This window comes from Oryctolagus cuniculus, chromosome 10, assembly GCF_964237555.1.
Source record: "Oryctolagus cuniculus chromosome 10, mOryCun1.1, whole genome shotgun sequence".
Lineage (NCBI taxonomy): Eukaryota > Metazoa > Chordata > Mammalia > Lagomorpha > Leporidae > Oryctolagus > Oryctolagus cuniculus.
Window position 1 is genome coordinate 107928866 of NC_091441.1, and position 24212 is coordinate 107953077.

The 24212-nt window shown below is 45.4% G+C and overlaps 1 protein-coding gene across 11 annotated transcripts in view; it reads right to left on the minus strand.

Moving 5' to 3' along the window:
- Window positions 1–24212, minus strand: part of MOBP (myelin associated oligodendrocyte basic protein) — a 56991-nt gene that overhangs the window by 15069 nt on the left and 17710 nt on the right. For 2 of the 11 annotated variants that reach the window (XR_011379595.1, XR_007921993.2), the window contains exons 1-4: window positions 16342–16504; window positions 12593–12802; window positions 12045–12341; window positions 6739–6930 (exon numbers count right to left, since the gene is read on the minus strand). Coding sequence is in view for 1 of the 11 variants with exons in the window: in XM_051852688.2 (XP_051708648.1) it covers window positions 12080–12341; window positions 12593–12802; window positions 16342–16424 (555 nt within the window). In the remaining 10 variants the exon portion in view is untranslated. Of the gene's footprint in view, window positions 1–6737; window positions 6931–12044; window positions 12342–12592; window positions 12803–16341; window positions 16523–23358; window positions 23436–24212 lie in introns of those variants that run through there. The other 9 variants (XR_007921995.2, XR_011379594.1, XR_007921994.2 and 6 more) reach the window with 9 other exon arrangements.

The following is a 24212-nucleotide window of genomic DNA, read 5'->3' on the forward strand; positions in this document are numbered from 1 at the left end:
TGCTTGATCTTGATCTTCGACTCAAAGGAGAAAAATTAGGGGGGGGGAAGGAAATGCACCAGGTGATGTTGAAAACAACCTCAGTCAGCAGAACACCAAAGAAGGGGAAAGCAGAGCAAGATGATACTGAAACCCACCTTAAACAGGAGTTGAGGAAACATACATGCTCTAAAGCAAACAATGAGGTGTCAGCAAGGCATCAGCTGGAAGCAAAACATTTAAAACTTGGAAAATGACTTCTTTTACTTCTTGCAGGCAAAATTCTAATTGAAAATAAACACAAGGCCGGCGCCGCGGCTCAATAGGCTAATCCTCCGCCTAGCGGTGCCGGCACACCGGGTTCTAGTCCCGGTCGGGGCGCCGGATTCTGTCCCGGTTGCCCCGCTTCCAGGCCAGCTCTCTGCTGTGGCCAGTGAGTGCAGTGGAGGATGGCCCAAGTGCTTGCGCCCTGCACCCCATGGGAGACCAGGAGAACCACCTGGCTCCTGCCATCGGATCAGCGCGGTGCGCCGGACGCAGCGTGCCGGCCGTGGCGGCCATTGGAGGGTGAACCAACGGCAAAAGGAAGACCTTTCTCTCTGTCTCTCTCACTATCCACTCTGCCTGTCCAAAAAAAAGAAAATAAACACAAAACCATGCAGCTGGTAGTAGAGGCGCTTAATGATCTTCACGAACAGGAAGCTCAGGCTCTGCTAAGGGGCCTGACTCGGTATGCTCCAGAGTCGGGGAAGAAAGAGCGAAATCTGTGAGCCAAACGAGAAGGGGACGTTCACAACGAATTCCAGAAACACAGGGTGCACTGGAGCGGACGCATGTTATGTAAAAAGCTTCTGATTCATCATGAGAACTAAAATATCCCAGGCCAACAGGTCTTCCTTCTTGATAGGTCAAGATTTATTCTCCCTGCCTTCCTGAGACAGAAGTTGCATGTAGCAAACCCAAACGTGGACGTGTTTCACAGTCCATAGTCACAGAACCAAATCCCATCAGTAAGAGATCCTGGACACCGGACTGGCTGCAAGGGGTCAATCCCTATGAGGTACTTGCTTCCCCATAAGTCCAATCAGCTGCTTCTGTTATGGAAGAAGTATGCCTAGGGAGGACGTACGGGTGTTGGGAAAAAACTTTACCCTCTGATCTGTAAGCCAAGATTGATTTAATTAATAAATGGTTGTCGTAATGTCTATTGTGCACCCCGCCTCCATCTCAGGATGACAGACTACCTAACCCTCCTTGGAGGTGGACACACAGTGTATCCCTGCTCCACTGATAACCAAATAGATTTGTCTGGAGGTTTGTCAGGGTGGGGTTATGCATGGGCATCCATGTGGGTCAAGGAAGAATTTTCAACATCTTGTAAAATATTTGCCTCTGGCCTGGCGCTGTGGCACAGCAGGTAAAGCTGCTGCCTACAGTGCCAGCGTCCCATATGGGTATCAGTTCAAGTCTCGGCTGCTCCAGTTGGAATCCAGCTCTCTGCTATGGCCTGGGAAAGTAGTAGAAGATGGCCCGAGCCCTTGGGCCCCTGCACCTACGTGAGAGACCCAGAAGAAGCTCCTGGCTCCTGGCTTCAGATGGGCCCAGCACCAGCCATTGCAGCCATTTGAAGAGTGAACCAGCAGAAAGATGATCTCTCTATCTCCCGCTCTCTCTCTCGCTCTCTCTCTCTCTCTCTGTGCCTCTGCCTTTCAAATAAATAAATAAATCTTTAAAAATGAAATAAAATAAAATATATGCATTTGGGAGCAGGTGCTGATATAAATAACTTTCCATCTTTATCAGGAATTGTGTCATTAGCTCACCATGAAAAAGACTCCCACCACCAGCAGCCAACCTCTCAAACGTGGACTCGGACACTTTCCCACCCTTTCTTCCCAGTGGTTTTCCCTCCCCTAACACAGGACAGGACAGGATCCCTGCTGAAGGAACTTTTAGAAACTTAGAGCCCTACACAGAGCACCTGTTTTCTGGACCCTAATTACTTAGGATTGTCTACCTTTCTCTCTACAAAATCCTTATAGCTTTTGCCCTCTAGGGAGGAGTCCACCAACCTCCCCAGATGCCAGCCTCACATTTTTTTAACTGATTCTTGGGAGAGTCTGTGTGCTTCAAAAGCCAAAAAATGTTACTTTGGTAACTAGACTCAGCACATTTTTAGAACTTAGGTTTACTGTTAAGTGGTCTTCTAAAGCAAAATTATTAAAATCAGATGCACATTTTATTTGCTATAAAATTAGGCCACCACTTAAGCTATAGCCATTTTTTTCAACTCTCTGCAAACCTGTTTTGTCTGTTATTTAATGTAGCTTATGAGGTTAATGTAACTTATGCATCAGAAATGGACTTTTAGTCCCACATTGAATACACTACTTTTACATAAACTTAAATAATTACATAACAGAAATAATTATTGGGACTAGTTGCTAATCTATACTTGTTGCTCACTTGTAGTCTGGGTAAACCCAGCCAGTTGATCAGAAATCAAAACACTTAATTTTTTTTTTCATGGTGCTGGTTTTTGTTGGGGCTTCTGGCTGTATCACATGGCAGACGGTGGACAGGGAACTGCATGCAGGAGAGGCCAAGCATGTAGGGTGACCAAACTTTACAAGAATCTGCTCTCGTGAGAACTGAGCCTCTCATACAACACCTAACCCACTCCAACAAGATGGGAATTAATCCCTTCCAAGAGTAGTGCCCCTGTGACCTTATTATCTCCACTAGGCTGCACCTCTTTTTTTTTCTTTTTTTTTTTTTATTTAATAAATGTGAATTTACAAAGTGCAACTTTTGTATTGTTGTGGCTCCCCACCCCCACCTCCCTCCCTCCCACGGCCCTCCCCTCTCCCACTCCCTCTCCCATCCCGCCCTTCATCGAGTTTCATTTTCAATCACCTTCATATACAGAAGATCAACTATATACTAAGCAAGGATTTCAACAGGCTGCACTCACACAACTGCACAAGGTATAGGGTATTGTTCGACTAGTAGTGTTGTTTTTAAGTTTCATAGTAAAACACATTAAGGACAGAGATCCTACGTGGGGAGCCTGTACCTAGTGACTCCCATTGTTGATTTAACAATTGGCACTCTTATTTATGACGTCAGCAATCACCCGAGACTCTTGCTATGAGCTGTCTAGGCTATGGAAGCCCCTTGAGTTCACCAACTCTGAACTTGTTTAGTCAAGGCCGTATCACAGTGGAGGTTCCTTCCTCCCTTCAGAGAAAGGCGCCTCCCTCCTTGATGGCCTGTTCCTTCTGCTGGGGTCTTGTTCACCAGGACCTTTCATTTAGATTGTTTTTTGCCACCGTGTCATGGCTTCCCATGCCTGTGAGACTCTCATGGACCTTTTAGCCAGATCCAAATGTCCCAGGGGCTGATTCTGAGGCCGGAGTGCTGTTTAGAAGTCAAAACACTTAATTTAGTGACAGGTGAATTGCTTCCGAAGAGGAAAGAAGTAGTAACTGAAATGTCAGCCAACTAAACCCAAACCTAAGATGTGATACCACATAGCACATTCTGATTCAGTAAGTCATTTTGAAAAACAGTAATATAAAGATCCTATAAATTTTTGCTTTCACCCATGAAAATGTAGATCATCAGCAGGATCCTTTATCCATATAAAATTAGAAGTCAGCCATAGACCCTAAAAGCTACAGTGGAGTCATAGCCCAAAGTCCTCTTGGCTCTACCTTCCTCTCAGTTCATAACACAACATTTTCAAGTACCCCAGCTTCTACCAAACCAAGTTTAGAAGTTTCTAGGGAAGATTAGATTCTGCTTTTCTTTCTCTAAGTCTTTCACCTTCTATCTGAAACCACGTTGGGATCAAGTTTAGATTTACTGGGAAAATGTTGTCTTGGATTTTAAATAAATTTAAAAAGATGAATCCACCTGGAAAAACAATCATGACAGACAGAAGACAGACTTCAAAGATATAGGATGAAGTGACTGCTTTGTAACCCTCTCCTCTATCCTCACACCTCTGACCCCCAACACCACTATCCCCCTAGCGAGCAGGCCACCTCCTCTGCCTTAGAACGGTCATCAAAGCCCCAAGGAAGAACTGCCTCAAACTCCCGACTCTCAAAGCCACCACAATCTACATTTTCCTCCTCCCCTCATTTCCAGTGAAAAGTCATTCCTGTTTCATGCCTGATCTGCCATCTGTGATGCAACTCTCTCTTCCCATCAGCAATTATCTCAGTTCCATCAACTATCTTCTCCTTCGTACACCCTCGCTGCTGTCTCCTTACCACAAACATTTCAGCATGTTGAATTGCTTCCTGAGTTCACGGAACTCTGTGTCCACTGCTCTGTTCTTCTGACTCCCTTTGGGGTCAAGCTAGGATAGAGCTGCATTCTTCACCTACATTTGGCTCAACACAGAATGCCCTTTAAGGTCACCAACAGTTCCTTGTTGCAAAGCCCAATAGACGCCTTTGATTTCTCAGAAGTATCTAAACTTTTGAAAAACCATTTCTACAACAAACAACTAACAAATATCCATTCATTCCACAAGCTTCACCTTTCTAGCGCCAGGAACTGAGGATGTAGCAATAGACAAGGGGTTGGCCACTGGGGAGCTCGTGTTACAAGAAAAAAGGGAGCCAAGTATCAAACTGGTAGATAAATGAAAAAGATAATTCTTCCAGGTGATAAGTGCTATGAAAACAAATAACACTGAAAATGGAGCATATGGAAGACACTGAGTTGTCAAGGCAAACATTTCTGAGATGACAACACCTGTGCAAAGACCTTGGGCCAGCGTATCACAGGCAGAATCAACAGCAAAAACAGAACCTTCAGACAGGCACAAGCACGTGTGTTTATGTGTGCAAAAGGAGGAAACAGAAAGAAGGCAAGAAAACATGGTCTTGCTGGATAGGAAAGGGGGTTTCTGAGACACAAGCAGAGTAGGTCAAGCCTGGAAGGACAATGAGTCCTGTACTATAGAAGTCTGGGGCATGGGCTCCCCTCCCCCACACAGACCTCCCAAGTAGAAAAGTGTTGGAGGGCTTGGAGGGGTTAGAGAGGAGTGCCACAAGGATACATGCCTACATCTTTCACCTTTTAGTTCCAACTTTTGGAAATAAGAAGTCTCCAAGTGTGGGCTTAAAAGAAGCTGAGATGGCTTTGGGGATGGACCCAACTGGGCCCTAACTAGAGACAGGTCTGCTCCAACCCCTGTCCTCTGGGCTGAGTAGGGAAAGCAACCTAAGCTCTCACAGGGTGCTGTTGAAGATACGGTGGAACCACAAGCCAAGTCCCTGAAGGAGTTGTGTTAGAGTGCACGTTTCTACCAATCAGCTCCAGCGGTCAAGGGCCTCAAGGGCCAGGAATGGACAATGAGCTTAGAGTAGGGCTCTCCAGTATTTGTTCCTGGGAGAGAAAATGAGCACCCAAAGACATTCTCCCAAGGTTAAGCTCCCCAACAGACACAAACACAACTCAGTCCACGGGGCAAGATAATCTAAATATCCTCCACTTGACCCTGGAGGCAAATGTGTTTGTGTGCAAAGGACGTGTTGAAATCAGGTGAAGTGGGGCTGGGGGTTAGATCCCACAGCCCTGATCGAGAGTTCAGACTCAAGACTGAAGTCCTGCCCAAGAATTTGAGGGTACAAATACCGGGATCAACGCAGAAAGAAGAGCTGAGAAGTCAACCTCCACCCCTGTCCCATTATAGCTGGGTTCAGAGCCCCTGCACCATGGGTGGCCTCCCACACAGGGAGGGAAGTCTTCATCTACTTAACCCCCTCTGACTTCTCCCCTCCTTCCCCCACCCCTGCCAACTGACCCTCTTTTCCCCCAAGGCCAGGCTCCTCTCCTATTTTTCTCAATCCCAGCATAGGGAAAGCACTAGGGAGCCAGGCTGCAGAATCACTATGAGCACCATTTCTGGTGCTGTGAAAATGCCCTGGGGCCATCAGCCTGTGTCATGAGGTGCAGAGGGACAGGAGGGCAGCAGGCCTGTGTCCAGCTTCCCTCAGGAGAGAGGATGAGGTCAGGCAGTGTGCCCACAGTATGAAATCAATCAGTTCTGGAGTTGGGACCATTCAGGCGGACTGGACAAGGCTCAAATGCAGTATCTTAGGCTGTCTGCTCTCACCTAGGTTGGGACCGGGAGGTAATGTTCACAAACCCACACGAGGTTGAAAAGGGGGCCTGTGGAAAGGCAGGGGTCTGCTTCCCCATGCCTTTTCTCCCTGCCTTTGATATAGCACACTGCTGCATCTGACACATGAATTCAGAAAACCCCTTCCCTCTCTGGAAACTGCTTTGCACCTCTGGATTATATGGAAGCCTATTATCATACTCAGAAAATAACTAGGATATGCACCAGTGCAACTGTGGCTGTGATACTCTCCAGTGTCAACTGTGCCTCTGACTATGGGCTACTTCAGGGAACTGACTGAGGAGGTCCAATGGAAACCAAAGGGCACAGGGGACAAAAGGAACCCAGACAGACAACTGATTATACATAAGACAGTTAAGGATTAAAAATCAGACTCAGCAACAGGATGCCAGCGACAGCAGGGACTCGAGGCTTGGAGGCCAACACAGGGCCGGCACTTGAGCCATCCTTACCCAAATACCCCGGATGCCTGTGCACACCCTAGGGAAAAAATGACTGCAGGTGAAACCAAAAGACCTATGCACTGAGCCCAGGAGCCCTAAGGGTGCTGCTGTAACCGAGAGACTGGAGCGTAACACACAGATGCCCCTTCTCACCTCCAGGAAGGCTGTCCTGAGGCCCCCATGCCATGGGGACTGTGCACAATGGCAATTGCCACATCACTTCCAAAGCCAGATAACTTGTCCGAGGGCAGATGGGTCGCAAAACAGTGAGTCCAGGAGCTGAGGCCATCCATTCACTTTCTTGGTCACTTCTTTTTGGGGGTTGGCTTGGTTCTTCTTTTCAATCTGGTTTCCAAAAGAAAAAAGGAAATGCACAACACTGGTTAAATGATGCATACACACTCTCTCTGTGCACGGTTACTATAATTGTAAATTTGTACATGATTTTTTAAAGATTTTATTTATTCATTTGAAAGTCAGAGATACAGAGAGAGAGAGGAGAGATACAGAGAGAGATCTTCTATCTACTGGTTTACTCCCCAAATGGCAGCAATGGCCAGGGCTAGGCCAGGCCAAAGCCAGGAGCCAGGAGTGGCAGGGCCCCAAGCTCTTGGGCCATCTTCATCTACTTTTCCAGGCCATTAGCAGGGAGCTGGATTGGAAATGGAATAGCCAGGACTTGAACTGGCACCCATATGGGATGCGGGCACTGCAGACGACAGCTTAACCCACTGTGCCACAGCGCCAGAACCTGTAGATGATTGCGAGGCTGTTTTTCTTCTGGGAAATTCAGCCTTGGACTCCTCTTTTTCAATTCTGGTAGTCTCTGGCCAAAACTGGGGTGATCACTTTTTTCCTGGACTGACCTAGGAAAAATATTCTGGATTAGCATACCAGTTAAACTGCAAGTTGCGATGCCCACATGCTTGGGTTCAAGTATGGGCTCTGTTGCAATTCCAGAGTCCTGCTAATGTACACCCTGGGAGGTGGTGGGTGACAGTTCAAGTGTTTGGGTCCTTGCCACCCATGTGACAAATGCCAAATGAGTTTCCAGCTCTCAACTTTGGCTTGGCCCAATCCTGGCTGTTATGGACATTTGGAGAGTGAACCAATGGATGGGAGTGTATCTCTCCCTCTCTCTCTCTCTCTCTCTCTCTCTCTCTCTCTCTGCCTCTGAAATAAAATTTTTTTAAATACTCCCATTTTTATGTGTGCCCATTGTTGCTGTTTTTCTGGTTAATTATTGTGACTTTGAAACATAAAAAAAAAACCACTAAGGAAATCAAAGTACACCCCACTCCTGAGAAAAAAAATAAAAACATGTTTTACTACCCAGAAAGATGTGACAGTACAGGTACACAGAGTATAGGTGCTCACATAAAAAATTGTGGGGGGTAACAGACTACGTTAAAGAAGGAAATAAACAACACCCAATAAAGACACTACAACAATGTGACTGCAGAGAGGCACTGCTTGCAAGTGTACCAACTGGCATGTTCTAGGACATCGCCTTTAGACAGCAGACCCTGCGTGACTGCCGGGAAGGTGAGGCCATGGCGAAGTTTCAGCGCATCATCACCATTCTTATTTTACAAAGCAAAAAAAAAAAAAAAAAAAAAAAAAAAAAAAAAAAAAAAAAGACAAATAAACCAAGATGCAGGCATTAGGAGTGCAGCATGCTTTTATTTCAGGATCAAGCTTATGGGCGGGACTCACGGTTTTTCTTGTAACTTGGAAAGTTTTTTAATTAGAAATAAAATTAAATTTTGGTATTAGCAATAGCATTTTCCAAAATCTGAAATGATACAGCAATCCCTCCTAACTGAATTGAGGAAACTAGGGAAAACAAATGAAGTGATATTTTACTGAAACTTGCAGAGCAAATTGTAGCCTGGGGGTTGAAGCACATCCCTTGAAATTTGGAGAGGGAATCTATTTACATGTTTCAGATTGCTTCTGTGGCCTCAAGACATGGGCAGCCGGGTGTGTTTGAACTCCCCAAAGATTCTGCGGAATATAAAACCCAGATGCTGAGATCAGCATGGAAGCCCACAGATCCCAGGCATCACTGTGTGCAAGCAGCCACATCTGATTATCTAATGGCAGCATCTGGTTATTTCATTGGCACCTCAATAACAATGACAGCCACTTCGATGACAATGCTAATGGCCAAATTATGCAACAGTGGCCCCTGAACTCCAAAGCAACCAGGGGACAACTAAATTGGAGAGAACTTGCTAGGAGTTGAGATTAAATGACACAAAGTACCCACTAAATAGAAGTTCTTGTAACACCCATTTACCTAGTACTATAATAATAATGATGAACTAAACATTTAGTAATGATCACTGATGAATTAAGTAAATAATGTCTTCATTTTGTAGATAGGGGAAAGTGCAGCTTTGAGAGAATAAGTAGCTTGGACAAAGGGAATCCACAGGCAGTAGAGCTTAGACTCAAACCTGATGCCAGAGCCTTTGCCAGACTGCTGGGTGTACTAAGAGATTTCATTCCATCAATAATATCCGCCAAGCTCTGAGTCAGGTCCTGCGGATACGGGTGTAAGATTTCAGATCCTACTCCTACACACTCCAGCAAGGGAGATAGACAGGCAAGTGAGTGGATGAAAAGCAGGCAAGTATCAACAGAGCCCAGGGAGAGTAAGAACATCTGCCCAGCAAAAAGTGTTGAAGGCTCTTAAGTCAAAGGCCTCCTTACCACCGGCAGTAACAATTTTGTAAACACAAAAGAGAAAGTGCTTTGCCACTATGAAATACTTCAGACATCATCCCCAGCAACCCACTCAAAACAGGAAAACAACAGTTCATTGTTGTAACATAACATCCTAATCGTTTAATTGCAGCCCAGCTTTGAATGGTTAAAATTATAAACACTGCCCACATAGCAGAACAGAAGAAACACGTAACTCCGGCCCATAGCAGGTTGTAGAAGGAAGTGCCATAAATCTTTGGCCCACACATGGATGGCTATCACAGGACTGCTCTTCAAGGTGTTAACATGTCTCAAGGAGAGATTGGTCCCGCATGGGAATTGGAATTAAATCCATCACATAAAACCAGTCTCTAGAGCTTTGGTAACCATCTCTCATAAACATCAGGGTGATGTCAGTACCTGGTAATTCTGACCAATTATCACCATAGTAATTCTGACCGTAAATGGAATCCCTATGGCTCTTTAAACACAAAGCATGTCTATGCCCATTCTGTACTATGGTACCGAGTATGTCAACCAATGGACAGGGAGGAAAGCTGAGCCCCATCTTGAAATGAGGATGTGAAGAAAGCACAGGAATACACTGACAATCCAATTCAAAAACCTTGTCTGGTTGGCTCGGGCCCTTGGCTTCTAATCTCTTTAATGATCGGGAAAGTCAATTTGATAAGGGCATAATGTGAAAATACTTGTCTAAAAAGTAAATGTTTTAAGCAAACTAGATGTTCAAAAATATACCAAAAAGTCATACTTAAAAGAAAAATACAGATTTATCTTTATTCAAAGACAACATGTATGTCAACGTTGAAAATCCTATTACACCAGAAAAACTCTAGAAGGAAGGGAGCAAAATCACAAGATACAAGATCAATATACAAAAAAAAAAAAAAAAAAAAAAAAACCACTTCTATTTCGTATGTTAATGAACACCTGAAAAATTTTAATGACGAAAAGTATATTATTTTAATAGCACCAAAAACTATAGCTTTAAAATGGTAAGAAAATAGGTACAAGATATATATACTAAAATCTAGTCATTTGCTAAAAATTTTATGTTCACATGAATGTATGTAGTAGTTTTTTTCTTAATCATCAAAATTGGAACCTTCTCTTTTCCACGTTCCACTTGAACTCCGGCCACCCCAAGAGCCACCACTCAGTCATGATCATTCAGTAAGTGATGCCTGAAAGCCAGACCATAGATGACACACCTCTTAGATAATTCATTTCCTCTTCCCTGCACATTTCTAACCACTTCCATGTATCAGTGCTTACCTGACCCAGGCTCCCTTTACTGCAACCCTCTGAAGAGTAAGTTAATGACTAGGTAACCTGACATACAATGTGCTTTTAAAGTTTTAGCAATGGGTAGGTTGTTACTTTCTTCACAAATCCAATTCACTTGATCTTGCATCTTTTTTAATGCTTTCACTTTGGAAACCAAAAACTTAAATTTAGCACCTCCCACTTTTCTGTACTACCTGCCACAGACAATCTGGATCATTTGTTTAAGGTCGACTTAGGTCAGTACCGTTCCTTCTGTAGTCTGTGAACTGCCTGTCAGTTTTGCATGGGAGAGGGGTGGGAATTAGTTGTTGAAAATATAGATCCCCTGGCCTCACCAGGGAGCCAACCAATAAGATTGTCTAGGAGCAACTTTAACACACTCCCCAGATGATTCTTCTTCCTACTAAGTCAGTCAACATTGTGTCACATCTGCGTGCAGTAACGACCATTACAAGTGCTATCAGAGTAGACATGAGACCCTCAAACCCAAGCAACACTAATAACGAATGTATAAAAATGATTCGCTTTCAATACTAAAAGGACTAAAGAGTTGGCTAGATACGTGTGCAGACAGGAGATCAGAGGAAATCACTATACCTTCTCTCAATTTTTCTGTAAATCTAAAATTGCTCTTCCCTAAATTGTTAAAAAATAAAATAAAATCTGTTTTTTAAAATAATTGTCCTATATCTATGAGAGAGAAGATGGACATGTGCTTCTCCAGCCCTCCTTTTCTCTACCTGGGTCACTCTCTTTGTACCTACTCTTCATCCTAAGCCAATCTCCTCTGCGAAGCCCCAAACTCCTGGGGCAGAGCCAATATCTCCTTCTTCAGGCTCCCACAGTCCAATATCCTACTAATTATAACAATATTAGAGCACTTAACACTCTACACTATGACCAACGTTATCTTATTTGATCCTGGATAATCACAAATGCCATGTCTGATGTACTGTCATACAAGTATGCCCTCCCCAGTACAACATATAGAATTTTGTTGAATTGCTTAATGAGTGTATAATATTGAGACTAAGCTTAACATCAGATGATATATGTTGAGAGGATGGTAGAATGAAATGCTTGAAGCTTTTTATTCTAACACATATACAGATATTCCAGTAGAGCACCATTCATTTCTCTCTCTCTCTCTCTCTCTCTCTCAGCACAGAAAACTGAGTATTCATTTATCCAATCTATTACTGTGGCAAATTCTTGGACTTGGGAAATTAATGACTTCCAGCCCTATTTCATAAAGGGAGCAGTGGACACGGCCACCTTACGTACACAGCCATAGCATCTAGAAGGAAAACAGAAGCCACACTAGGTATTTCAAACAGAGGGGATTTAATGTAGGGAGATGATTACACAGGCGTGGTAAGGCTCTAGGAGGGCCATTGAGATAGCCCGAGGGTTAGTAAACACAGGAAGCGGCTACTAACCTTAGGGCTGGGGTAACAAAAGGGAAGAGCCCGCGTTACCAGAACCTAGAAGCTTTGTTGGGGGACCCCCCACGGCTGGCGCCTGGCCCTCTGACGGGGCTGCTGCGCGGCTGTTGCTTGGCCTTGGCCTTCTGAGGGGGCCGCTGCTTGGCGGGCGGTGGTCGGACCTCTGGGCGGGGACGCGGCTGACGCTCAGACCTCGGAGGGGACCGTGGCTTGGCGGGCGCTCTGACCACCGCGGGGGGCGCAGCTGGCTGGAGCTTGGGCCTCTGAGGGGACGTTGCACGGCGGCTGGTGCTGAGAGGGCCAAAAGAAGCTGGAGGCTGGCGCCAGGGCTCTCCGCCGCCGCTCGAGGGACGCTGACCGGAGCTGCAAACCGGAAGGCAGGCCCTGCGCCCCCTCCCGCCTTGCGCTCGCCCTCAAGTGCCTTCCGCCGTCAGGACCTCGCAGGGAGCCGGGGAGGAGTGGTGGGCATCCCGGAGCAGAGGCGGCCGGTGGGCTCGGAGCGCACCGGCCGGCCAGGGCGAGCGGGCAGAGCCCCCACTCACCTGGTCCTCTGGCAAGCGCAGCAGATCCAGTCCTCCTCCTTCTTCTGGTAGAAGCAGCCACTCTTGCAGATGCTGTACTTGCGATCCACAATTTCCGTCTTGGAGTTGAGGAAGGTGAAGGGCGGGCAGCAGCGTATGCTGAAGTGCTCCGAGAACCTCTGGTTCTTGGAGAGTCTGGGACCCTCCTTACCCGTCTTCTGACTCATCTCACTGCGGATCATCGGGGCAAGGAGAGAGGGGAGACACAAAGCAGCCCGTGAGCCCGTGAGCCTCTGCGGGAGCAGCCACCCTGCTCCTGCTAAGCCCACAGTCCCATCGGAGGCGCAGGACGCAGGGTTGTCCCGCAGGACGGGAATGTCCAAGATCGGCTTCACGAGCAACGGAACCGAGCGTTTGCTTCAAGCTTTGCTCTCTGCCTTTGTGAAGCCAGTGGTTACGAATGCTATACTGCTGTCGTCGCAATGACCTGTGACTACGTTAAAGTTCGCTGGATGTGGGTGAAATGGCCACTTGCCCATCAATTACGGCTTCTAGCCATTGGCTACATCCACACTACACTAGGCTCTTTTTGCTGTTTACTTGGTAACCTTCTTACTCAGTGAAGTAGTAGGCATTTTTATTGTGATGTAAATTTGAAATATGTTAACTCAAAAGCTAAAATAAAAGAAGCAAGGGGGGCCAGCGCTGTGGTGTAGTTGGTGAAGCCACCGCCTGCGGTGCCAGCATCCCATATGGGTGCCGATTCGAGTCCCAGCTGCTCCACTTCCGATCCAGCTCTCTGCTATGGCCTGGGAAAGCAGTGGAAGATGGCCCAAGTCCTCAGGCCCCTGCACTGCATGAGAGACCCTAAAGAAGCTCCTGGCTCCTGGCTTCAGAACGGCTCAGATCCAGCCGTTGTGGCCATCTGGGGAGTGAACTGGATGGAAGAGTGACCAACCTCTCTCTCTCTCTCTCTCTGCCTCTGCCTCTGCCTCTGCCTCTCTGTATCTCTGCCTTTCAAATAAATAAATAAATCTTTAAAAAAAAAAAAAAAAAAACCAAGAAAAGAAAAGAAAGCAGGGTAGTAGGAAGGAGAATGGGAGGGAGGTAGGGAGGGGGAAGGAAGGGAACATCATTACGTTCTTAGAATTGATTGTTTCTTAAAAGCACATTGCATTTGTTAAAAACATTAACAATTATAAGAAAAAATTAAATTACATGTTTAAATAGTTTTTAAAAAGAGCATGCTCATTTTTATTTGTGTATTTATTTTTAATGTTTCCTAGGAAGGGGGAGGGGCATAGACTCTTTTTTCCCTTATGTTTCAGAGACCCATATAGGATAGGAAAAATATTACAAAAGCTTACATATCCTTGGTTTAATAATAAATCCTTAGTTAAATTAGATAATAGATATAGTAAAGTTGTTTCCCTCTAACACTAAGAATAGTTTGATTGAAACCATCATCACTATTTATACTATAAATACTACACACTATGAAAAAGAACAAAGAATCAACACACAGATCAGTATCTTTGGATCTTAGAAATGGTCTGTTGAAGAAAATAAGTTGACACAAAAGAATAAAAGCTGTATGGCTCATTTTATGAATGAAATGAATCTGTGGTTATGTTTGGAGAAGGTGGGAGCTGCCTAAGAAAAGGCACAAAGGCGCCTACAGGGGAGTGAAAATGTTCCTTCTAGGACTCTGAAAAATGCAGAACTAGTCCTCCCCAATGCTCCAAAACACTGGGGCGCACAGCCTTTAAATGACTACTCGCCAACAAGCCAATCAGTATACAAGGGTGATGGGCATATCCGAGTCAGGAATGTCCCCACTGCTGACAAAAGCAAGGTCAAGCTGGAGGCACTGGTGTGCAATAGTTCTCACTCTGGCCAGCAGAGGGACTGAACAAAGGTCAGGGAGAGAACAAAAAGCGATGGATTCTTCAAAGAAGAGGACATGATGGATCTTTAAGGCTAAACACAACTAAATTACACTAAAAGGGTATTTTAATATCTTTGTTCTTTTTTGATATGATTGTCTTCTGCTAGAAACAGAAATCAGGGTGGGGAGCCAGCAATGTGGCGTAGCAGGTAAAGCTGCAGCCTGCAGGGCCGGCATCCCATATGGGCGCCAGTTCAAGTCCCAGATGCTCCACTTCCAATCCAGCTCTCCGCTATGGCCTGGGAAAGCAGAAGATGGCCCAAGTGCTTGGGCCCCTGCACCCATGTAGAAGACCCAAAAGAAGCTCCTGGTGGCCGGCGCCACGGCTCACTAGGCTAATCCTCCGCCTTGCGGCGCCGGCACACCGGGTTCTAGTCCCGGTCGGGGCGCCGGATTCTGTCCCGGTTGCCCCTCTTCCAGGCCAGCCCTCTGCTGTGGCCCGGGAGTGCAGTGGAGGATGGCCCAGGTGCTTGGGCCCTGCACCCCATGGGAGACCAGGAAAAGCACCTGGCTCCTGGCTCCTGCCATCGGATCAGCGAGTTGCGCCGGCCGCAGCGCGCTGGCCGCGGCGGCCATTGGAGGGTGAACCAACGGCAAAGGAAGACCTTTCTCTCTGTCTCTCTCTCTCACTGTCCACTCTGCCTGTCAAAAAAAAAAAAAAAAAAAAAAAAAAAAGAAGCTCCTGGCTCCTGGTTTCATATTAGCCCAGCTCTGGCCATTGTGGCCATTTGGGGAGTGAACCAATGGATGGAAGATCTCTCTCTCTCTCTCTCTCTCTCTCTCTTCCTTTCTCTCTCTCTGTAACTCTGCCTTTCAAATAAATAAGTAAATCTTAAAAAAGGAAGGAAGGGAGAGAGGGAGGGAGGGAAAGACAGAAATGAAGGCAGGAAATTGAGTGCGCTTTGCTGGCCCTCTGATTATGATCGTCTAAATTTTGGGTTATGTGTCTTATGGTCAATGTTCTTTCCCAGTGTTTCACTTAATTCTGTCTATACAAAAAATAATTTTTATGTAATTAAAATTCTTATTCAAGGTTCTGTATTTTGCTTAGAAAGGCCTTCCCTATCCCATCAGCTTTTATGCACATTCATGTATTTGCTATTTTGATGAAAATCATCTCGGCATTTCAGGCATGGAAAGCCAAGACTCTGTGGCAAAAAGATATCATACACGGAGGATCTCTGTTGAGACCTCAGTGGAAAGAAAGGGTAACCAAAGAAGGAGACATTCTTCTCTGAAGGGAGGAGAGAACATCCACTTTGCTTATAGCCGTGTCCAAATACCAATGGAGTCTATAGTCACAAAAAGCTTCCATAGCCTTGGTTGCCCATGGCAAGAGCCTCGGGTGATCACTGACTTCATAAATCAGAGTGTCAATTGTTAAAGGAACAACAGAAGTAACTGTGCACTTACTCCCCATGTAGGTCCTCCATCCCTAATGAGTTGTACTATAAGAATCGACTGCAAGTTTTGTTCCCGACTGTACTCTATGTGTTGTGTGTGTACATGGGTGCAAACTATTGAAATCTATGCTTAACATGGAGCTGGTATTCTGTATATAAAATCAAACTAAAAATGAACCATAATGAAGAAGGAGATGAGAGAAGGGGAGGGAGAGGGAGGTGGGATGGGAGTGGGGGAAAGAAACACTGTATTCCTAAAGTTGTATCTATGAAAAAATGCATTCATTAAATAAAAAAAGAAAATCTCTCTGGATCCTACTACCCCAACCACTTGCCTCTTACTCTACTCCTCCTGATAAGCAAAGGCCTTGAAAACTTTTCAGTACAATTCCGTGTCCACTTCCACGGCCCCCACTCACTCAGCAGTGCACTGCAGTCTGGCTAGCGCTCCTGTTCTCCATGCTGCGAAACCTCTTCTCCTCTGCACTGGAGCTCTCTCCATCGAAGCCCCTCCCTTTCCTGTGACACCACATTCTCCTGCATTTCTTCATCTCTAGCCCCTCTTTCTTGATTTCTCTTGTCGACTCATCCAGTTTATCCAAAACTTTTAATGCTGGAGCTCTTCTAGGTGCAATAAATATGAAATGATTAACAGAGTTGCCCTCCATCATTTAATTCAACAGCTGTTATATACCAGACACTATGCTCAGGGCCCTGAATTATGCTAAGTCCTCAAAAACTTAACTTACCCACCCCTTGGAAACGAAACAAGTGTGAGACTAGAATGCATAGAGTGAACCAATGGTCACAAAACTCATTTTTGGAGCCCACATCTGTACAAGTCACTGAATGGGGTGAGAGGATGGATCAGATAAACATTGCGCTCAGGATGAGCTGACACTATAGACAGAGGAACATTACACAGACACCAGTGACAGCACTAGAAGGGACAGCATGTCCCGGAACCTGTGAACATGCTGACAGAATTGAATTATAGGGCCCCCAAGAGCCCTCATCCTAAGTGCAGTGCAGAAAGGGGAAGAGGAAATGATGCTGGGCTACAGGTGTCAAGGTAGACGGAGAGTCGCCTGTCACCACGAAGTGAGCAGCTCTAGTGCCTGGGAACATGGGCATGCCATCAGCTGGTCAGAGGTGCAGAAAGACGAGAGGGAGGCAGGCCATCCCATCAGTTTGGAATACCCTGAGTTTGAGGTGCCCAGGACACCCCCGAGGAAATGGGCATCCAAAACCTGGGAGCTGCATCGTGAGAGTCCTTCCTTCCACACGTGGAAAGAGACACAGCCTTGGAAACAGTTGGGACGCTCGGAAGTGAGCACAAGGGGAGCTCTGAGGAGGGTACCAGGCCCACCTCCCCCCACCTTTGGGCTACAGGAGGAAGAATCACAAAGAATGGGGAAGCAGGGGTCCTCAGAGAGGTAGGCTGAGTCACAGTCTCTTAGAAATTTCCAAATTTTCAGGAGCAGATGTCCAATGATACCTAAAGAAGACTTTTACCCAAACAGGCATTTATAGACCAGTGAGAAACTACAGATGCTTCACAGGCTTTGATTCATTGTAAAGACCCTGAGAATATGCCCGATCCTACATGTGTTGCCAAGTTCAGCTTGAGAATGTCACGCACCCCCACTACGTTCCAGCAGGGGGCAGCCTCACCTCTAGCCACCCAGCAATGAGTGGTCTGGAAGGAAAAAGCAATTCTCTTCCTGGAAGAACCCTACCACCGTCCTAGGACAACCAGCTGAAAATTCATCCACCTTTTAAAATGAGATTTTTCTCCTCCCTTAGTAAAATGTCCGTATCCTGGGGCCAGGTTCTTGGTTAGTAACTCCTTTCCCCGTAACAGACACACAACATTTAGTTGGGAGGCATGGTTGCCTCTCCAGCTCTGTCCCACACTACCCTCCTGTTTAGACAAGCTAATCACTGCTCACAAAACAGCAAGGGTGACAAGAGTCACCCTTTCCCAACACCAGGATTACCAGGAAGTCAGCTGTAGATACAGCAAATAACCAAAAGCAAAGCAGAGAACTGACACTTCCTGAGGGATCTGCTGTAGGGTGGTTGATTTACATATTTTCTCTTGCTTTTTTATATGGTCAGCAAATGAAAGATGAGAGAGGCTAAGAAACGTGACCAAGTTCATAAACCCAGCAAGATGCAGGCAGGGGACTGGAATCCACGTCCAAGTGACTACAACACTCCAAGCTCAGCGTGGCTTTGAACAACTCATACTCAGCCCTCCTCACCAAGGAGCAGAGCAGGAGTCCAGGCCCGGCACCTGGACTGCATTTCAGGAGATTAGGAATGGGCCTCGGGTGATAGACAAGGCTGGACAGACCCATGGGTCTCTGTCCTAGAGTGGAGAAGACAGAAAGCTGGGGTCATAACTCACCCCCGAGGGGAAAGGGATGGGATGGAACTGGAAGGCTTCGCAGCAACATGGCAGCCAGGACTTGTCTGCCTTGGGGGTCAGAACGTGAACCTGAAATGGGTCCCAGGGGGAGAGTGACCCACAGGTGCTTTTGCAGCTCCTTCCCCTCCAGTCCTATAGCAGGTTTTACAATCTGTTTTCACTGTTGAAAAATTAGAAAATATGCACAGATGAAAGTAATATAAATTTTTGTATCCTTAACTCATAATAAAACACTTGTAAAACGTTTGAACATTTTTTCCTTTGAGAATATTTGCATGTAAATATATAGTTAATAAAAATCGGTACCATAACTTCTACACTGTTCAAACTTATAGAGTTGGAAAATCATTCATTTTTAAGTTTTAAAATTATAGATGCAATATTTACAGTACTCTCATGGTTTTTAAACTGTGATAAATGCCATTATAACCCTTTTGATGGTTTATATCGCTCTTCTCTTGTGTAAGCTTTTAAGAGATTATCTCATTTTTTTCAAAAACAAGCTCTTGATTTTGTCTTTGTTCTTTCTAGCTCATTCATTTATGTGTGTGCTTTTTATTACTTTTCTTCAGTTTTCTTTAGGTTTATGTTCTTGTTCTCCATTACTGAGCCAAATGCTTGGCATATATGTGTGTGTGTATGTATATTTACAACTATAACTTTTCCATTGAGTACAACTTTAGCTGCATACTGCAATTGATAACCCAACTCTTTCATCTTCAATTCATTTTCAATGTAGATAAATTGCTCTTGAATTTATCCATTGTTTTTAAAAATCTTTTATAAAATTTAAAATTTTATGGAATTATTTTTATAACAGTGACTTAAAATTTTGCTGCATTTAAGTCAGATAAAGCAGTCTGTGTGACAACAACTTGTTGATAGTCACTGAGATTTGCTTCAAGACCAACTACACAGTTAATAATTGTAAATGGTCCACATATGTTCATAAAGATTGTGCATTTCTAGAAATTAACTCAGGATTACTGAATGAAGATAAATAATGAATACAATGAATATGTGCATATTGGTCAATATGGCTAACTGGCTGCCCACTATCTATTCTCTCCTTCAGTGACAAACCCTGATATCGTGTGGCCAGTTAAATATACCCACGCCCCAGGTGACCATGCTGTAGCCACGGAGATGTAGCACAAGCCATGGGGAAGATGAGCTTTCCTTAACACTAGGGCTTTTTTTGAGGGGGGGGAGGGGGCAGGGAGTTGTGTAGCCAGTGGAACCCACTGTTCCAAGCCCCACAAGTTATTATTCCAAGCTTTTAGGTTTCATCCCATAGGGCCTTTTCCCCTTGCTCCGTTCCCACCCAATAACTGCACGGCCAATACTTCCACTCCTTTAAGGCTCAGCTCGAAGCCAAGTCACTTCTTAGGAGCCTATCCAGAGCCTTCCGTACCCCAGGAGTAAAGGTTACCCCTGCCTCCTTGTGCCCTGACTTTGTACACTGTACGTAATCCTAGGACCAGCATCTAGAAGTTTCAGCACTTTCTCCCACTGTCTCCTTAAATGTTCTGTGCCTAGAAGCCTCATCCAACACTTAACTGAGAGCAGGTGCCAGTAGCTGCTTGATTAATGAGTGAGTACACAGAGCGTTTCTCACAACCTAAGCTACTCACTGGCTGTCCCCAGATGCTCTCCTGCACCCGGGAACTCTGCACTGGCTCAGGCAGCAGTGTCTGTTCAATAAAAAAGACAATGCAAGCAGGGATCCTTCTAACTGAACCGGAAAGTTACAAAACTGGGATCTTTAGGCAGGGCCGGGGGGAAGTTTTGCAAACTCCCCTTACCGTTTCCTATTTATGCAAATTAGCTAGCCAACTTTCATTTTCACTACACATTCCAGAGACAGCCCTGGACTCTATGTAACCACTAGTGCCATCCACATCTTTGAGCACAACTTCACTATCTGAAGCCATGAATATAAAATAGAGTTTACAGAATCTACAATTTTTTTAAAAATTTTAACTTCTTAAAAGGCAATTGAGGCCAGTGCCGCGGCTCACTAGGCTAATCCTCTGCCTTGCGGCGCCAGCACACCGGGTTCTAGTCCTGGTCAGGGAGCCAGATTCTGTCCCGGTTGCCCCTCTTCCAGGCCAGCTCTCTGCTGTGGCCCGGGAGTGCAGTGGAGGATGGCCCAAGTGCTTGGGCCCTGCACCCCATGGGAGACCAGGAGAAGCTCCTGGCTCCTGCCATCGGATCAGCGTGGTGCGCCAGCCGCGGCGGCCATTGGAGGGTGAACCAACGGCAAAGGAAGACCTTTCTCTCTGTCTCTCTCTCTCACTGTCCACTCTGCCTGTCAAAAAAAATAAATAAATAAATAAAGGCAATTTACATGTGGGGTGATTATTTAACAGAAGAGGCATGTGCAGTCCCTGGCAGTCCTCTGGGAAGAAAAGACAGTGCAAGCAGTGGGTTGCCGTGAGACAGCCCACGCACCCCTGCACATCTGCCTGGAACCACAGGAAGTCAAGCATGAAAATCGCTAGGAACTGGAGTGACAGGCGGACGCAGGCCACTATTCGGAAAGCGGAACAGATCTTCACTTGTCACTCGGATGGCTCAGAACAAGCAAGGGTCTACCCTGCCCTTGTTACATGGAACTCCGCATGGGAAGGACAGCAGTGAACCTTTGTCTTGACATCCAGGGCCTGAATCCTACAGGACAGCAACATTCTGCCTTCAGATACAGAAACTCCAAAGGAAGGTATCAGTCAGTCCCAAGACTTAGTCCCTATGCACTAAGAAATGGGAAGTTTAATATGTACTTCGGAAAAACATTTTTTAAGTTAACATAGCTTGAAATTTCTGATTTATTCAAACTCAGCTCAGTTTTACCCAACCCCCCCCCAAAAAAAAAAACACAATTTTTTTCACTTCTCTATAATTACGCGGCTGATGTAATACTCCACGCCATTCCATACTGCTCATTGGCTGGGAAAGAAATGGGAAGGGAGAGAGCAAGTGCACCTCTGAATTTGTAGTGCCGGGATCACTTCCGGTTAAACCATCTCTTCCGAGTACGCAGCCAGTTAGAATTCCATTCCCTAAAAGGACTCTTCCTCCCCTCCCTGGTGAGAGCATGGGGAAGCTGAGTGAGCCCCTGCACTCTGCTTCATCCAGTCTCACTGGGAGAGGCAGACGTTGCTGCTGATCGCTAGACTCGCCCACAGCCACTAGTCACCAGGACCCCTACTCAGCAGTCTCCTCTCGGCTCTGCCACACTTCTGGTTCCCATGCAGGCTATGAACTGCACATGGAGCATCAAGAGCACTATCTTGGGGCCTCTGGCCTGGACAGCACCCCAGCCAAGCCGTGCACTCACTCAGGATAGGGCTGAGGACCGGCCTCCTCAAAAAGCCTGCACTGCAGCCCACCCCACACCACTGCTGTTGACATGAGTCACTAGCCACACATGCACACACACACACACACACACACACACTATTTCAAATCTATCTGGATGATTTCATCACACCATACAACATCTCCCATCAAAAAAAAAAAAAAAAAAAAAAAAAAAAGAGAGGCCAGTGTTGTGGTGTAGCAGGTAAAGCCACCACTTGCAGTGCCAGAATCCCATATGGGGTTCGAGTCCTGGCTGCTCCTCTTCTCATCCAGCTCCCTGCTGTGCCTGGGAAAGCAGTAGAAGATGGCCCAAGTCCTTGGGCCCCTGTGCTCATGTGGGCAAATCAGAAGTTCCTGGCTCCTGGCTTCGGATCAGTGCAGCTCCAGCCATTGAGGCCATCTAGAGAGTGAAACCAGTGGATGAAAGCCTCTCTCTCTCTCTCTCTCTCTCTCTCTCTCTCTTTCTCTCTCCCCCTTTCTCTCCCTCTCTCTCTCTAACTCTGCCTTTCAAATAAATAAAATAAATCTTTAAAAAAAGAACAACAACAAAAAGTGCTAATTTTAATATGCCCTAAATCATACCCGCTGGGAAATGAATTACTAATAACAATTGATTTAGTGCTCACTGCGATTCACACATGAACATCCCAGGGGTAAATTCCTAAACATGACATCACTGGGTCAAAGAGTCCCTGCATGCGAAATGTTGTAGATTTCAACAGATTCGCCAACTTGCTCTCCACAGGGTTTGTACAAATTGTCATTCTACCAGTAGTGTATGATAATGCCCATTTCCTCATGGCCTTAAGAATAAAGTAGGTTGTCAAGCCCTTAAATTTTTACCAAACTGATAGGTAAGTTGTTCTATGATGTAAACTAAATAAAGTAAGTCTCAGAATGCTTTAAATTTGGAAAGTCTACAATTTACCATGTTAACAAAACAAGTGAAAATATATAATAAAATAATTCAATAAAATTTAATATCCATGCTTGATAAATATTCTTAGCACAGTGAGAAGAGAAGGTAGGTCCCATGAATATCACCTATCATTACCACTGTTTAACACTGCACAGGGCTGGCACTGCGGCTCACTTGGCTAATCCTCTGCCTGCGGCACCGGCACCCCGGTTCTAGTCCCCTCGGGGTGCCAGATTCTGTCCCGGTTGCTCCTCTTCCAGTCCAGCTCTCTGCTGTGGCCCGGGAAGGCAGTGGAGGATGGCCCAAGTGCTTGGGTGCCTGCACCCGCATGGGAGACCAGGAGGAAGCACCTAGCTCCTGGCTTGGGATCGGTGCAGCACGCCAGCCGTAGCAGCCATTTGGGGGGTGAACCAACAGAAGAAAGACCTTTCTCTCTGTCTCTCTCTCTAACTCTGCCTGTCAAAAAAAAAAAAAAAAAAAAAAAAAAAAAAAAAAAACACTGCACTTGAAATTCCAGACAATACAAAATAAAACAACGCACTGTGATCCTCTACAAACTATTAGAACTACAAAAAAGAGTCCAAACAGATTTGTGGACATAAATCAATATGCAGAAACCAAAATCATTTCTAGAGATCAAGACAGTCCAATTACAAAATACAAAATTTAACATGAAAGGAGACGTTTTCACCGACCATAAAACCACAGGACAAGACTTACAGGTAGAAATACATCAGATGAAAGATTTATATATATGCAAAACCTTCATGAAGAAATCTGCAAAATCATTTTGAAGGCTGAAAAAGAAATATTCAGTAACATAAGTACACTGAATATCTTTGATTTATGTAAATCTGTAAATTTAACATAACTCCAACAATATCAGATTTTCACAGAATCAACAAGATAATTCTATAGTTCTTATGGAAGTAAGACAATTTTGAGTAAGAATGGTGAGTGTTGATACTACACTCACCATAAATTCTACTAATTAAAATAGCATTGGCTTGAGAAAAGAACAACAGATCAAAGGAACAGAGTAATAGACCCACACATGCACGCATATACACACACACACTAAAACACACACATATTTAGCATGGTTCATAACAGACAGAGGATTTCTTTAAAAAATAAGAAGTGAATGTACTACTCAAAAGGTAGAATGGAATTAGACCAAAGACTTTAGTTGATAATAGGATACACTTGGCACAAGACACAAGACATGCACTTTTCAAAGGCTTTATATATTTAATTCATTTAAACCTCATAATGAGGCCAGGGTTATAGCATAACAAATAAAGCTGCTGCCTACAACACAGTGTTCCATATGAGGACCAGTTCAAGTCCCAGCTGCTCCACTTCTGATCCTGCTCCCTGCTAATGGCCTGGGAAAGGCAGCAGAAAATGGCCCAAGTGTTTGGGCCCCTACACCCACGTGGGAGACCCAGGAGCAGCTCCTGGCTCCTGGATCCTGGCTCCTGGCTTTGGCCTGGCCCAGCCCTGGACACTGCAGCCCCCTAGGGAGTGAACCAGCAGATGGGAGATCTCTCTCTCCCTCTCTCTCTCTTCCT